The 16,253-nt window shown below is 46.8% G+C and overlaps 1 protein-coding gene across 4 annotated transcripts in view; it reads right to left on the bottom strand.

The window, feature by feature from the left end:
• Positions 1–13,730, bottom strand: part of LOC131139241 (transducin-like enhancer protein 3-B) — a 30,966-nt gene extending 17,236 nt beyond the window's left edge. For 2 of the 4 annotated variants that reach the window (XM_058088639.2, XM_058088638.2), the window contains exons 1-7: positions 13,365–13,730; positions 12,832–13,032; positions 11,516–11,616; positions 11,359–11,422; positions 10,664–10,708; positions 1,451–1,513; positions 543–617 (exon numbers count right to left, since the gene is read on the bottom strand). In XM_058088639.2, coding sequence (XP_057944622.1) covers positions 543–617; positions 1,451–1,513; positions 10,664–10,708; positions 11,359–11,422; positions 11,516–11,616; positions 12,832–12,855 — 372 coding nt within the window. In that variant the 5' untranslated portion in view covers positions 12,856–13,032; positions 13,365–13,730. Of the gene's footprint in view, positions 1–512; positions 618–1,450; positions 1,514–10,663; positions 10,709–11,358; positions 11,423–11,515; positions 11,617–12,831; positions 13,033–13,364 lie in introns of all 4 variants that reach the window. The other 2 variants (XM_058088637.2, XM_058088636.2) reach the window with 2 other exon arrangements.
• Positions 13,731–16,253: the final 2,523 nt, after the last annotated feature.

Below are 16,253 nucleotides of genomic sequence, written 5' to 3' on the forward strand. Positions count from 1 at the left end.
AAGCGTGTAGCTGAGAAACCGCATCGGCTGTTCATCCCGGACGGACCAATCCACGGGGGGGTTGACTGTGGGGAACACTTGCAGCACCAAAGGGGAGGTCAAATCAAGGCACAGTAACCCACCACTTTTCCACTTCTGATTCGATACCGATATTGTAGCATTTCAAAGACATTGCAAACCGCAAAAAAAACAATAGCACCTCACCGAAGACTGGGGCAAGTCTGCACAAGTGAAGAGGCTTTGGCGATGCCAAATAAGAATGTTCAAATATCACAGATGGGAAGATGGATGATGAAGACTACAACATCCTTTCAACCATTCTTCATCTTCAATCTATTGCCCTTCCCCAGATTGTCGTCCACAAAGAAGCCTCTCAAAACAATGTCTTGCTAATGTAGCACGCTTGAATAGCGGCAGCATTTGAGTTTAGGGCGCCAGCCCCCCTCAGGGTATGCAGCTTTGCCCTCGTCCTCGGGTCAAATGAAAAAGGAATGAAAAAGGGGTATACACACAGTGAGCGGCAGATTGGGAAGTCCACGTACCCCGATGATCGCATTCAGCTCGGTCATGGTCACCTGCTTGGCTCGCTCAACGGCCTGAGCCACCTGCTGCTGATGCTGAAATACACACAATCATGGAAAACAGCTGCTCTTAAACCAGGCCTTTCCCTCCACTCACTCATCTAGTCCTGGTCTCTGCAGTCACATCCAAGACTTCAGACTTCACAGATTTTTCACCATCATCCTCAATCCTTATGTGAGACATTCGGTGTGTTCTAAAGATATAAAAACAGCTAAAAAGAGGCAGCTCAGAAGCCACGTAATGAGACGCACCCATACTGCCTTCTGAAAAATGTGTTTTTGTTTTTGAGTTTAAGGCAAGGTGTAGCGTTCCTTTCTATGTTACGACGTGAAATCAACGAACCCAGGAAAGAAGTTGTGCTAATGCTTAAAATTCCCAAAATACTTTAAGTATTACGTTATCATGAGTATACCTGCTACTACATGCTCACAGCATAGATATGAAACCATAAAAGCTTCTTGGAGGTTTTGGGGGGCGTTTTAACATCTAGCTTTCTGGGCGGAATAGATGTGTCCCGTTTACATGCATAAATGACCTGCCTCTTTGAAGCTGTTTTCATACGTGCCTTAGACAGAATTATATTTGAACTGCGGATGTCCTAAAAGTAGCATGTACAGTGAGAACATAAGTGGTCCTGGTAGAGATCCCTGCGGCACACCACAGGACATTTTGATATCACTCTGGATACTTGATCAAACGTTTCAAGGACAACTGTATTCTTATAGGCCGCTTTCACTGAGGGAGTATGATGGACTGATGAATATCAGAAAAAAGTCTTCACATAAATCATGAGAACAATCGGTGACAAGTCTTAGACGCCGCCACGGTCATCCACACTGGAGTTGTTTGCAGCGACAGCGGCACTTACCTCTTGTGACAAGAATGGCATGATCTGAGCCAGGATTGCGTTGAGACGTTTGGCAATCTCCGTCTGCATGACAACAGGAACAAAATATCAGAAAGGCAGTCAAAGACTGCAAACAATAAAACCTAAAACCATCCAGCTGGATAGACCATGTACCCCTTAACTAAATTGGGTTCGGCCAAAACAAAATTACGCCCCACTCTCCCTCGCCTCAATTAGACTGGGCCCTTATTTCATTAAGAGGCTGAAATATGCTAATGCCATCTGGCGGAAGAGAAACTAATGAGGCTCATACTTCATAATTACTGCCCGTGGAGGGCTTGGGGCAGGCTGAAGCGGTCTTCTTAACTCTCTGGCTCTATCTATCACACGCATCTTTGGTATCGACCACAGATTATTAGCTGGGAGAGCAAGATGATCCTGCAGGGTTCCATGCAGATGGACTACTTTACAATTCTGCTTCTGGACAAATGGATGTGCTGCAGTGCCGGCCTGAAGCACTTGGATGTCCCGAGATATTCCTCCCAAGCCCATTTACGGCTTTAAATCGGTATTTTCCAGAGGAGGAGGAGGGGTAGAAGACAAGCTGAAAAGCTTTAAATAAAAAGCTGATGTGAAATGCTGTGATTTGACACTAAGGTAATGTGGTTTGACTGAACCAGGGGAGGTGAACTAATTGATTCTGAGAGATTAAGGGTGGAAGCCCAGCAGGTGTGTGCTGCATTCCACTCATTTCCAACCTTACATTGCTTAACTGTGAAAGAAGTGGAAAGGAGGGGCCACTGGCCTTTTTAAAAGCTGGCTGTGTCACTCAGGACAAGAATGACGAAAAAGGGTGGGGGCGGAGACCATCCATCCATTCATTACTCTTCTGCTTATCCAAGGTCGTGTCATGGGGACAGCAGCCTAAAGCCCAGACTTCCCTCGCCACGGCGAAGCAGCTCCTCCAGGCAGTCCTTGAGAGGTTCTCTGAACGCCACCCCTGGGCATATCCGAACCACCTCAACGGTTCTACTCCAGGTTTCACCCAGATGACAGCGCTTGTCATCTTATCTCTCAGGGAGAACCCAGCCACCCTACAGAAAAACCGATGATTTGTCCTTTCAGTCACTACCCGAAGTTCATGACCATTGGCAAGGGTCAGAAGGACCAGTAAATTGACACGTTTGCCTTTCGGCTCAGCTCCCTCTTCACCACAACAAACCGATGTAGTCCACATTACTGCAGATGCCGCATTTAAACTCCTCACTTGGGGAAGGAGCTCATCCCCAAACACGGTCGGATCGCCATTATGGACCCTGCCAACAGTTGGTCCACAGTTCCACAACCAGGTCAAAAACCACACCGTTACTCCTGAACAGGAGATTCAGCTATCTGGTGGAACCTTCTCTCCAGAACCCCTGAATAGACCTCACAAGGAAGGCTGAGAAGTATGACGCCTCGATAGTTGGGACATGCCCTCAGGTCTGCCAATCTAGAGGCACCACCCCAGATGTCCATGCGATGCTGCAGAATCGTGTCAACCAAGACAAACCCACAGCATCCATGGCCTTATGGAACTCTTATCCATCCCTGAGGCCCTGTCACCGAGAAGGTTTTGCCCCCTCGGCAACCTCAGCCCCAGAGATAGGAGAGCCCATCGTGGAGTCCCCATACCTGGTCGTTCTCCACGGAGCAGACCAGCAAGGATTATCTCTATTCTCCGTCTGACCAAAGGCTCACTGTTGCCTTCTCCATTCAGCCTTCCTCCTCCTGCCAACGCCTGCTCATAGCCCCCCCCCCTTCCTCACTTATCCACGACCTCTCCTCCTCCGTTGCTGGGGCAACGCTATCTGGCAGGGATGATGGTTATGTAAATGAGGCTGGGGGTCCTGACCAGAACAGCCTGTAAAATCATATTAGGCGAAGCACAGAGACAGGTCATTAAATTGAATTTTCAGCCTGTCGATGTGATCGCTACAGGAAATTAATGAGGGATAACAGGGTGCGGTTATGTGAGGAGGGGGGCTGAAGAAAGAAGGGGGTTCTTTGGAGAGTCATAAAGCATCGTCATTAGCGGGGGCTGGATACAACGGCACACAATAAGCGCTGGAGTCCACTATACTTGCGCTTACTTGGAAAATGGCTACAAGGGGAGCCACACTGGAAACGGAGCGACACTTCAGTATAAGAGCAAGCAAACATTCCGAACAAAGGACATTCCGAAGAAAGAGCAACCATTGGTTGACCACAAGAAGCCACAACAAAGCAACCATATGCTGAAGAAATAGGGACGCTCCGATCAACCGCAGACCCGCCGCAAAAGCAAAACAAAACATGTCCGCCATGTGGAACTTACGTGCCATTTGAGAGGGGATGTAAAGTTTGCATCCAGCAACACATGCCATGAAAAATATCTCACAGGGGTACTTTACAGGAGAAGTACACTTTTGGGGAATTTTTCCCATCATCCACAATCCGTTCTAAAGCTATAAAAACAGGTAAAAGAGGCAGCTAATTAAGGAGATCGGGTGAAAAGAAGGTTCTTGGCTTCTTTGTTCTTCTTGCCCATTCCATTTGAAACGCTTACGTTTAGTAAATTGGAGGGGCTAACTAGTTAGCTTGCTAGCTTCTCATGCTGGTGGTGGCCGTCTGTTATGTCCCTGCAGTGATCGTAGCCTGTGCAATGTGGTGTAAAAGAATAATAGGGGTGTAAAGGTGACCACAGGGGTGATGTTGCATGTCAGGGCTCTAATGTTAAAACCCGTATTTAGAAAGTCATAATCAGGTTATTAATATTGAATCCTACTTTGCAGAAATACACTTATTGTGTTGGGTCTTGAGTTAATTACAGTGATAAACAAGGGAAGACTATTTTTTGTGCGCCCTGGCAGATCTTGGGGCCCTTGGAATTGTCCTAGCTTTTCACCCCCATATGGGGACGGCCAATAGCAGCCATCATAAATGCATTGAAAAATGGACTGTTGATCCATGAGATCTGGATCAGCCGATTTCAATCATGGATGATCAGTATGTGAACCATCAGCATCCCTACTAACCACATTCATGGAATCTATCTAACCTGAGCTGAAGCACACGGGTTTCTGTGGCTTCCTGATAGAAGGTACCACAGCTGTACTACGGCTGTATTCGTTAACTAGATCCTGGAGCATTGCCCATGAGATCGGGAACTTAAAACACCGATTGTCTTTGTGGACATTCTCTGGAACACCTCCACCCTCCTTTTCACCTCCCCTGGTGCAAGTCTTCAAGTTCTTATGTTGTCAAGTGTCCTTATTTGTTGATGAGTGAACACCACACCCCCCTGGCACCAGGGTTTGTCAACCCTGCCATTTCACATTTTGTACTTGAGCAGCAGCGCTTTCAAATGTGCTCACGGCCCAGGCCTGCCATCTGAGTTGTGAAGGGTGAACGGGCACGTTTAATTAAGACGGCCATTTTGAAGGTAAAAACTAGCACCACAGCTCTCATACAGCATTACTCCACTTTAAATGGGACAAGTTTTTGCTTTTAGCAGCCGAGACGGGCACTGCAAAGGGTTTATTATCGCTTAAAACCATTGAAAACACAAGCCTTTGAGCTGACAGGCCTTTCAATGCAGCGCCACAATTACAGGTACTCAGGGTTGTTTAGCAGCACCACAGCATGGAGAGGTGCTCGCTCCATCCGCCGCATCCCTCTATCAATGGTGCGTTGAAAGCCATTTGGCCGTTTGTCGCTGCAGGCATTAGTCCCCAAGTGGAGAGCGCCGTCTCTGACGAGGATTCAATTGCCGCGGAAAACAAGTGGCATATGATGTGGGGGTTGTTTGGGAATTATCTTCTCAGCCAGAGAACAGACAGAAAGAGGCACTTGGAGTCGTTGGATCCAGTCCATTACAAATGCATGAAGCATACTTTGCATTTGGAGTACATACACACCAAATTCAAGTGTCGCCGTCCTTCCGGGGGAGCAAAAGGATGTTGTCGTTATCGCCCAGATTCTTTTGTTGGAATCATGCCATAGGACGGTGTGCCCAAGTGCTGCTCACGCATCTCCCGACTGTGGCCAACAGGTTAGCCACTCGTCCACCGTGCGACATGCATGTTGGATTATGTAGCCATTCTAAATTGTTCATAGGTATGAATGAGACTGTGGATGGTTGTTTGTCCATATGTGGCCTGCCAATGACTGCCGACCAGTCCACGGTGTACAGCATGCTTAATTAGAGTATTCATGAAAACTTTACAATTCACACATGGCTCCATTCACACACCAACATTACCTCAAATGACCGGAGCATTCAAAGTATCCATATTTTGATTTGAGTATCAAATTTGAAGAGATATTTTCGTTTTGTTCCACACATCACTAGTGCTAACACACACACACACACACCCACACACGCACACACACAGCTGTGCCTGCCTAGCTAGCAAATAAAGCTCAGAGAAGCCCAGTAACCTCCTCCACCTCCCTCGAGAAGAGCAGGCTGCGTGTTGGCAGAGTTAGTTTGTTTTGGCTTGGAGACAGGTCAGCCATCATCACCTTGGCAAACAATTCCAGGAATCCCGTATAAATGATTCATTTGCATAAGCTCACTTTCTGCCGCTCCTCTCGCCCTTCTCCCTCCATGCAGGAAGCCAACATCCTTTGTGATAAAACTCCACATTCCTTCAGCAAGTCAGGACACGACACGACACATGCACAACACGGCCACCCAGCGTGCAACAAAACAAGCCAGCAACAAAAGCCACATCTAAATCCGAGCACGGGAGACCGGGGGGTGTGGGGGAGTGGGGGTGTGGGGGGGTCTGCGGCAGAGAACAGCGGTTGAGCGGAAGGAGAGCCACCCACAGCAAAGATGCTGAGGCAGCCTAATGAGCTGCACTAATCAAAATCACTGATTGACGGCAAGCGAGGGCGATTACCTTCAGCGTGCAGTCTTCGCCGTCATAGCAAACATCGTTAAAACAAAGGACCCCCCCCCCCCCCCCCCCCGGCAAGCATCTACAGCAGACGTGTACGTCCTACGAGTGCCAGCCGCATGACCTCGAAGACTAAAACGTGACAAGTGACGATAAATAATACATGAATTAATCACACAATAAATCCAAATGAAATTACTTGAAAGTACTTAAAAAAGGTGAAAGTACTTATATGCCATCATACGCGTGTCCGTTTCCCTCGTCTCTGGCTGCCAAACAGGCAGGATGATGGTTCACTCTGTGCATTGCACAGCGGCGCATGAGCATGGGCTGCCGGCGAAACGGTTGGCGCACATGCTCAGTAGTTTAGAATGACGAAGATGAGCGTGGATGTAAACAGTAACAATGCGTACATTATAGCCGTGCCATTTATCCTCCGTGTATTCACTACTGCGTAAAACAAAGACAGGAAAAACATCACAGGAAAAGCACTGAAAGAATCCAGAGCTATCATCCACCAGTAGGAGCCTGGATAAGATTATCCATCGTTGTTGCACACAAATCCAAACAAAAATGCACGTTAGCACTCCACAAGGTCATCGCATTTGACCTTGCTGCATTCCCACACAGTATCAGCACGTGGGGTGCAGGAACTACAGAATAGACATCTGGGCAGCATGGGGAAAGTTAGATGGTGCATTCAAAGACCGTGGAGTCCTGCCATCAAACAACACACCCGACTGTGGGATGTCTGACAGTGGATTCTTTCTCGAGTGGAATAATGGCCCTTATTTCCGACATTTCAAATGTTATCATCAAGCCGTAAATGTAACCGTAGACTCTATCAAATCAAATCCTGTTGTTATTGTTACACCATATCGAATCGTCTTGGTTTGAAAATACATCTTTCTACAAAAAAAACATCTACATCTTTTTTAAAAAAGCGGGGCGGGGCGTCTATATATAGGTTGCATCAAGCAGAATGACACACTTGCTCAAGGTGCAATGAAACAAAAACACCACAGATCCATAGCCAATTACAAAACTTATTTCCAAATGCCCGCAGGGCATGCTGGGTAGTGCAGCTGCAACAACAATGCAAGCTACAAACAATAAAAGGTTGGCTAATAAGAGTATGTTAGCTCATCCTTGTTTACTTCTGACGACTTCAACAAATTTTGCAATCTAGCAAGAATGCGACAAAGACGGCAAAATGTTGGGAGAAAAGCTGCCCAGCATGCCTTGCGGTGGGAATACATGGGTGTGGTTTTTGGCTGGGTATGGTGGGCCACATGATGCAGTAGGCGGGTGGCTTTGTGTCGTTTGGATGGCTTTTTCTACAAGCTACAGATTGCAGCCAACTATTTTGGTGGCTGAAGCGTGCCGCAAGTCATGTTGAAGCGTGCCACAAGTCAAGTTGCTGGCTACACTTTCCATGTTTTAAAAAAAAACGGCATTTGGAAATGTTTGGGGCCGCATGAAAACGCTTGGTGGGCCGCAATTGACCCACCCCTGGTCGATCAGAGGTTTACATTCCTAGAAGATTGTGATATGTTGCCGTATATTTTCATACTTTTCTAAAAAATCATGTTAAAATCGTGTCTCATTGTCGTGTACCCAATCTCGTGTATCACCCGTCTGGTGACATCATAACGGCGGTCATGACATGACTGACATTAGCATTTATTTACAAGTCCACGAGCTGTGAATGAAGTCATTACTCTGCTTCTCAATCCTGCTTTGTAGTGATAACTAGAACGTCACTTCATGGCCTTTTCCACACGGCAATAAATCTTCCAGCACGGCAAAGTAATATGGCTGCCGACATCCAATAATCCCAGGCCAGGGGCTGCCCATTTACCTCTGGCTGATGTCATCACAACACTCGCTCATCAAGGCCGGGATAAGGGAGCTGGTGGGAATCATGCATTATTCAGAGTGCTCCGTTGACACCAGCAGGCTTATTGATAAAATAAAAGGACACGCACACACACACACACACGCACGCACACACACACACGCACAAGGACCAGTCGATTAACCCATTTAGCCTGAAGCCTCTCACTCCTTTCCTGTCTCCTTCCCCACTTAAACCCTCTTGTTTTGTCCACCGCCACCAGCATGCAGACAGAAGCACCCCCCCCCACCTGCCCCCACCCCCTTGCTGGTGGTAAGTGCCTAACAGACAACACTCAATACGGGAAGGAGAGGACAGCAAGCTGTTTTATGAAACAAAAAAACACCACCAAAAAGTCTGCCTGATGAATTGTGCAGTTGGCTGCCGTTCCAGCTGGGTCAGACCCCCCCCCGCTGATGCCATTAACCTTCCGGATGCGAGGGCCGTGACGTCGCCACACCTCTCTCTCTGACCGCATCCGACTGTCATTCATCATATCGCACGGCTAATGACACCAGGGCCATCATTCACTTCACATGGGTGTTGGTGGGGGAGGGGGGGGGGGGGCACGAGCATGCAGAGCGCAACAATCAGAGAAAGTGGAGATAAATTGTAAGGGTGTCACGAGGGGCTCAGTTCACCAGATGAGACAACAATCTACTCATTTCATTTCTAAATTACGAGGCCACGCCTCCACCCTCCCAGGCAAAGAGCCTGACAAAAGGACTCACTCCGTTCATGCCGTAGTTCAATGGAACAAACACACCAAGGTGCCTGAAAGTCAACTCTCTTCCTGTTTGGTCAAGAGGGACGAGTAAAACAAACATGGCGATATATTAAGCCAGTTCATTTTCATTTATTGTGAAATTCATTCATTCATTCATTCATTTATTTATTTATTATCATCCCAGGCCGAGTACAACAGACTTTTTTTTTCCTGGAATGAAAAGTCACCCCCAGAAATAAACATGGAAAAATATGAGGGAAGTCTGGCGAGACAGTTGTTTAACAAGGATGAGTGCCTGAGAAGGCCATGAGATGTAAAAAAAAGTCAAGTAGATTAAACAAGGCTGATTAAATATCATCTGGTTGGAGCTCCAGGCCAGGATTAACAGATTTTGTCTTACTAATCCACATATTCTCCTCCAACCAAGCCTTGACCTGTCAAATTAAACCTTCTTCATTCAACCGACTTGCGTTCTCAGTTGGGTAACCAACACCCGGTACACCCCGATGACAAGCAGCAATCTCAGGGGATGCAACTACAGTACACGGGCAGGATATCGTACATGGGCAGGATATAGTACATGGGCAGGATATAGTACACGGGTAGGATATTCGCTATCAAAGTCACTTGTCCTCAAATGTCAGCTTTTTTTTTTTTAAAGTCCACAATCCCAATGTCAGACATGAAAACACATCTGTCATTTCTTGTGTTCTAAAGATATCAAAACAGCTAAACAGAGGCAGCTAAGAATGGGACACACCTATTCCGCCTATAAAGCCTAAAAACTCCAAAAAACTCCAACAAAACCATGACCTGCATATCGACCTACATGACCCAAGAACTACGTTACTGCATAGTGACACTTTGCCACACCACACCGGCTAGCCACTCGCAGCTGGCTTCACCTCCGGAAAGGTAATGCTACATGTGGGAGCTGCTTTGTGATGCTAGGTGTAGCCTAGCTTTCCTTTCCATGTTGAAATCAAGGAAGTTCCACTTGTACTTACACTAAACTATACTACCGCTAATACTCCTCAGTATGACCTGATATCATGAATGCAGCCGTTACTACATGCATTCATTACCTGACACTTTTTACCTGTTCTTATACTTTTAGAACGACGTGTTCCTGTCTCACATCAGGATTGTGGATGACGGACAAAATAAGAGTGCACTTTTCCTTCGGAGACAGATTCCATCTCCTCATTACTTCCATCCGGCTGTTGATGAAAGTGCGGCTCCGTTTGTCCTATTCACCTTCTGCAGCACTTCCCTTCAGCAGGAAGCCCACGGCGGGGTGGCGGCTCAGCTAATGAGCTTTTTGTGCAGTTGGCACAAAGGAGGAAGACTTCACCGCCGAGACGTGCGCACACACACACGGAAGCATTCAGCGGCCACACTAAAACACATCCTCTCGGACAGGCTGCCAAATACTTCACTTTAATCTTATCAAAGCGCCCCCATCAGGCAGCGTGCCCTTCATGTTGTTGTTTAGCCTGTCAGCATTTTCACTACAGGAAGTCGGTGTTTGGGCCTCCTGAAGGCATTTCAAGATGAGGGTAGAAACTGAGGTCAAGTGTGTGTGTGTGTGTGTGTGTGTGTGTGTGTGTTTAGTCCTCAAAGACTGGAGGAAAAACAAGACTGTTTTGGCTAAACACAGACCAGAGCCAGATATGGCTACATACCTGTTTGTGCATTTCAATGTTGAGCCCGTAGGACATCTCATAGTACTGCAGGTTGAAGAGAAGGAAAATATTAGTGCATACTAATGGCGACATGACTTATATCAAGCAAATGTCTGACAATGCGAGGTTCAAAACAAAAATCTCCACCGCCTGATTTAGCAGTTCTCATGTTGCCCCACGATGAAAACTTGGATTATTCCATGACGGGCTATTGACCTTTATCATCTTATGGCCTGATGAAAAACTCACCAAGTGGCCCTCGCATCTCAGACCCCCCCCCCGTCCGTCCGTCCCCCCAGGGTGTATCAGAAGTGTCCGGTTAGGATAGTTAGGAGAAAAAGAATACGGGAAACCCTTTGATTCCTGCACAAAGCCAGCAGAGCGGTCATTAACCCCCAGCGGGTCATGCTGGGCGTGTCGGGAAGGGTCACACCAGGTCATAAAGAGGACCCCGGGGCCATGAAAGGGGGTGGTCACAGCCCACAATCAATACTTGGACATTTGACCCCTGCTGGAGTTTCCCCGCCCTGCCGCTTCTTATCCAATCAACACACGGACGTGGTGAGTCAACAACCGACTCTAACATGGCGTCTGCAAAACATCACGGCTCGGCAACACCTGTGACTGCTTACCTGAGGCTAAAGGGAGGGTACGGCATTCAGAGCAAGTAACAACTTTACAATGATCCCTCTTACCATGACGTAGTGGCGCTGCATTTCTGTCTTTTCATTGGCCAATTTGTCGTACTCCACTTTAAGACTTGAAAAAGAGGGAGAAAGAAACGCCAATCAAGGTCTGGTCTGGTGGTCACACGTGGAATTGTGTTTATTTGGGACTACAGGTCGACGCTACCTGTGATACTGAGCTTGCAGGAACTGAAATTCGTCTTTGATTCTGTCACAGGACTCTGCCACCGTGAATTTGAAGCCCGGCTGCCCTGGCTGGTGAGGTGCCTGCAAAGCGGGTGGAGATGTCGTGGGTGAAAATAACACTCTCGCTTCCCGCTAAACTCAGCAGGGACGCTCCGATCAGGGGTCGATGCTGCCGATTCCGATACCAACCATCCATGAGTGAAATGGTACGATACTGATCACATGGATTAGTTATAAAATGGTCTATTTATTTATGATAAGTGCTAATGGCCAGGCGTGCCGTGTAAGGGGGAAACGTCAGGACAATTCCAAGGGGCCCGAGTAAACAGGTCATTCTCAGGGGTGTCATGGGACAAGACGATGCACGGGATTTTAACATTAACTTTAAGAAAAGAGTCCAAAAACATGAGTGGACAAACATTTTTAATTTGGAAAGTTTATTGTCCACAAATAGACGCTAAACAATATTATCATCAACATTTTGGAGACTGAACAAACCACTAATGCTAAGATAGATGAATGTCATCATGCAACATTTCCATTCATGGTGACATTCATTTTCTCACATGCAATTTGTACTGTCCAACATATGCAGCATTTCTTGAAATGCTGCTTTTCAACTGTATTAAAGAGCAGCGTTTCTGACATGATTGCGTTGAAGCTTCAAATTAAGAGCAGCACATTGGTTGAGTTTCTGATGTACTTTCACGACAAGCAATGGCTAATCAGTGGAATTCCTTTCAATTATCAGTAACCAAAGAGACGCGTTTCCAGCAACACTAGCTAGGAGGGGTGTTGGCATTTTATTTTCCAATAACCATCACAGAATTAAAAACCTGGTCCTGTAGTTCCAGTATCACTTCATATCTCTACATGTGTGCAGTCGGGAATGTGCACATTCCGACGATGGAAATGAAATGAGGCATTTCCACCCCGTTTGGCGTGAAGCTACTCATGTAGCTTCACGTAGTTTTGCGAGATAACGTTCTCCCGTTTGCAAGCTCTTGCTAAAATTAATATTTTCTTCTAACCAGCCATTTTATTTTTCCTCCATGTCCCCTCGGGCCAAAGGACGAAGCCCAAAGACGTTAGAGAGGGCAAGAGACTACACTTCTACGCAGGCATCGCGACAGGCAGAAGCAGTCGAGCTACAGGTGATCGGCGTTGAAATTAATTTATCGACATGCCGATCACGTGCTTTTTCAAGGGAATTGGACCGTTGTGACCGATCGGAGCATCCCTACTTTACAGTTCATCATGGATGTAGGCTACTTTACAAATCAAACAGCTACTTACCGGATGCCGGCCTTGTGGATACATATCGGGTCCTTCACACTAGGAAGGATCCTGGCTTTTCCTTCAAGTAATCCAAGTGTCGTAAATCACCACCACCACCACCACCGCCGCCCCCTCCCCAGGTCGCACAGGATGGCGGAGGACAAAGCACCGCTTGCGTTCAATCCCCGAACATCGGGGCTTCTAGTTCTCCTTACACCCCTAAACACACACACACACACAAAGAGTGAGGAAGTGGATCACAGTGGATCCATAAATTTGTCACTTTTCAAAATGAGCGCCCTTGTTGTGAGTATCAGTGAAAAACAACTCTCTGTAGAAGTTGATGGTTTTTATCACACGCTCAGCAAACATGGTGGCGCTTGTCCCTCGTAAATCTAGACGGACAAGAACACACACACACACACACACACACTTGTTCTGGTGGTCCAAACACACACAGAACAAAGTCGGCTGTCATTACACACACACACACACCTATATAAAAGCGCCACCCTTCTTGTTAGCGTCTCTCTTCGTGTCGCCCGCGTTACCTTTTGTCTCCACCGCCTCCCCCCGTTGCCCAGGTTCAATTGTAATATCCACACGGGGGTCTTAGTAGTATCCTTCACTTGCAAAAGGCACCGTGGAAAAACGGGAAAATATCCTCTTCCCCCAGCGTCGTTTCGCCTCGGCGTGGAACCCCCCCTTAAGATATGACCGAGACTCTATTAGATCCAAGAGTGCCTTCCGACGAGTCCCGTGGATAAATGGAGGGCAACAGCAGCGGGTGATTAAAAAATGTCGCTCGTTGTGAAATATGGCAGGAGCTAGCATAGCATGCAGCCACTTCCTCCGTCGCGAGCTGAACCACACACACAGACTGAGCACTGACACGCGGACTAGACAGCCGAGAGGACCCCTAGCTAAGCCAATTGGGTACTTGGACCAATCAAAACACGGGAGCCCCACGTGGTGGGGGGGTAAAGTAGTCAACCGTTGCTGTGATTGGACGGTGAGGATGTGACCTCGAACGTTCGCCATTTTGGATCTCAAGTGACAAGTCGACGCGTTCAACAACTTGTTCAAAACAAAAGGCAATAATTTATATATCAGTGCACTGTAGCCGTTGGCTCCCCGAGGTTAAATACGCACAACACAGGGAGCGGTTTCTCGTTCAAACCGTCCGTACAAAATGGCCATATTGCTAAGGCATAGTTCCGACTCGGGTGAAGAAGTATAAGCTTCATGTACAATGTCAACTCGAATATGAAACTCATTAAACCATAATCAAATCATGAAGACAAATGACAATAAAAGGAAGACTGAAAATGCAAGCCCTTATTCCAAATTGATCGACCCATTTCTAAGGAGACCTCAAGCTTCGTGGGCTTTCTCTGCCAGCAAATCAGCAGGCCACTACACTTCCGGGCTTGAGGACATCAGCCTATCACGTGTTGCTTTCAACCTCCAAACCCACGTGGGTTGTCCCACCCCCTAGCAATAGACCTTATCCAATAGTATCCCAGCTGTCTTCCGTCGCTGCTTGTAATTGGCTCAGAGTAGGAGAAGCTGTCAGTCAGGTCGCCGGGACGTCAATTAAACCCACGTTGGGTACGGCGCTGACAAATGCCGGCGCTCCTCTCCCCGCTGCCTGCGAATAGAGGCTGGAATGGCTGCTTAATTAGCTTCGAATGGCTTTTCCTTTCAGCTCAAACAATCTGTCACTACCATGTGGTAAAAAGAGCTTTGCATAAAACAAAAGCAGGGAAAAAAGCCAGTAGGGGCTAAATATCAGTTTGATTCCCCTTCCCTCCCTCACCCCCATGAAAATGTTTGCTGTAAAACAAAGCTTTTACCTGCAGGCTCAAACACTGCCATGTTTTTTTTCTCTTTATCTTTGTCGCACATGTATGTGATTTTATGCTTTTGTTTGCGTTTTATGAAGCCACAAGCTTCTATGGGATATTTGAAATGAAAGCAGGATAAACAGTATATATGATGTCGCATCATTCCCAACTGTAGTCGGAGATATTCTGCTCTGACTTGCAAAGCGCCTTTCAACGTGACAAACAAGGAAAAGCACCGGGCTAATTTGGGCACATTTCAGTCCTTTTTCATGCGTGGCCAAAAAGGGACATGGGGATTTCTAATCTGATACTTTGGGCGGGGCGGGCAGCGTCTACGTGTTCTTGAGGGCATACTCCCACGTGCCGAAAGCCGAGGTCACCACCGGACGGCCATTTTATGGGACGTGCCGTTTGTGGCCTTCCCCAAATGAGTACCATCAAATACCTATCGTGACTATAGGGGTGTTATTTCATGCCTTGAGGGCTCTAATAATGGTACTTAAGGTCTTAACCAGGCTAACTATGACAATATTGCCTTTATTATTAGTGAATCCTATTTTGCGGAAGGTCACTAATCACGTCCGTGCACACCCTCGGTACGTTTCCTGCGTTATTTTAGGAGCCCGGTTAAGACCGAGGTTTAAGGCGAAGTTCTTGCTGCAGGGTATGACGGCTAATTCGGATTCTTTGATTAAGTCTAAGCTTTTTATGTGGTTGTTCGTATTAACAAAAGAAGAGCGGGAAGTGACGCACGTGAAACACGGTCCCAAACCGTTCTTTCAGTCCAGGCACATTTGTGGCATTTTAAGGATTTGATTGCTGTAACTAGATCGTTTTGAAGTAAAACAACACGTTTTTGTGTTGTTTATGTTGGTATAGTTGTTTAGATATCTCAGCTGTCACCAAATATTTGTGTCAAAGTGAAAATGCATCTTTGTGTTGTAGTCAGAAACGGATATTTTCCTGAAACTTACCTTTGTTCTATACTGCTGATTACTAAAGAACAGAAAAAGGTAGAAACAAACATTTTTTTTGCTGAACGACAGGCATCTAACCTTTCTTTTGGTAGGTTCCATGTTTATGAAGCCAAACAACACAATTTTCTGTGTGCCTTGAAAGATCAGTCAAAATAGTTTAAAATGTCCGCAACTGTCTTTGGAAAAAAGGCTGGCATTGAATGAGAGGCGGAGCCTGATCTTTTGCCCCGCCCTCGGCCCGGCATGGGATAATTCTATCGGACCACATAACAAAAACGGTGAAACGTTCGACTTATCCAGGGACGAGATGAGTCGGACACATTTGTCGGTATTTTGATTCTTTAGTGAAGGAGGTGTCACAAAGCTCAGTGCTGTCAGAGCAGGAGGAATAAGCCTCCAAACCATACACCTGCCCCCCCCCCACAGTGTTGGGCCCACTCCCCCATGTGTATCAGTGGTGTGTGGCTACATATGAGTCTGCTTTTAACTGGACGGCGAGCAAAATTCCCTAAGAAAGTGCAGTTTCCTTTAAATGGCAAATTTTTTCAGAGTATATCCCCTATATTGGGTTGATATGAGTATAATTGTGACTATAGGGGTGTTATTTCATGCCTTG

This window comes from Doryrhamphus excisus, linkage group LG13 (assembly GCF_037039965.1).
Source record: "Doryrhamphus excisus strain RoL-2023G ecotype Guam linkage group LG13, RoL_Dexc_Guam_v1.1, whole genome shotgun sequence".
Taxonomy (NCBI): domain Eukaryota; kingdom Metazoa; phylum Chordata; class Actinopteri; order Syngnathiformes; family Syngnathidae; genus Doryrhamphus; species Doryrhamphus excisus.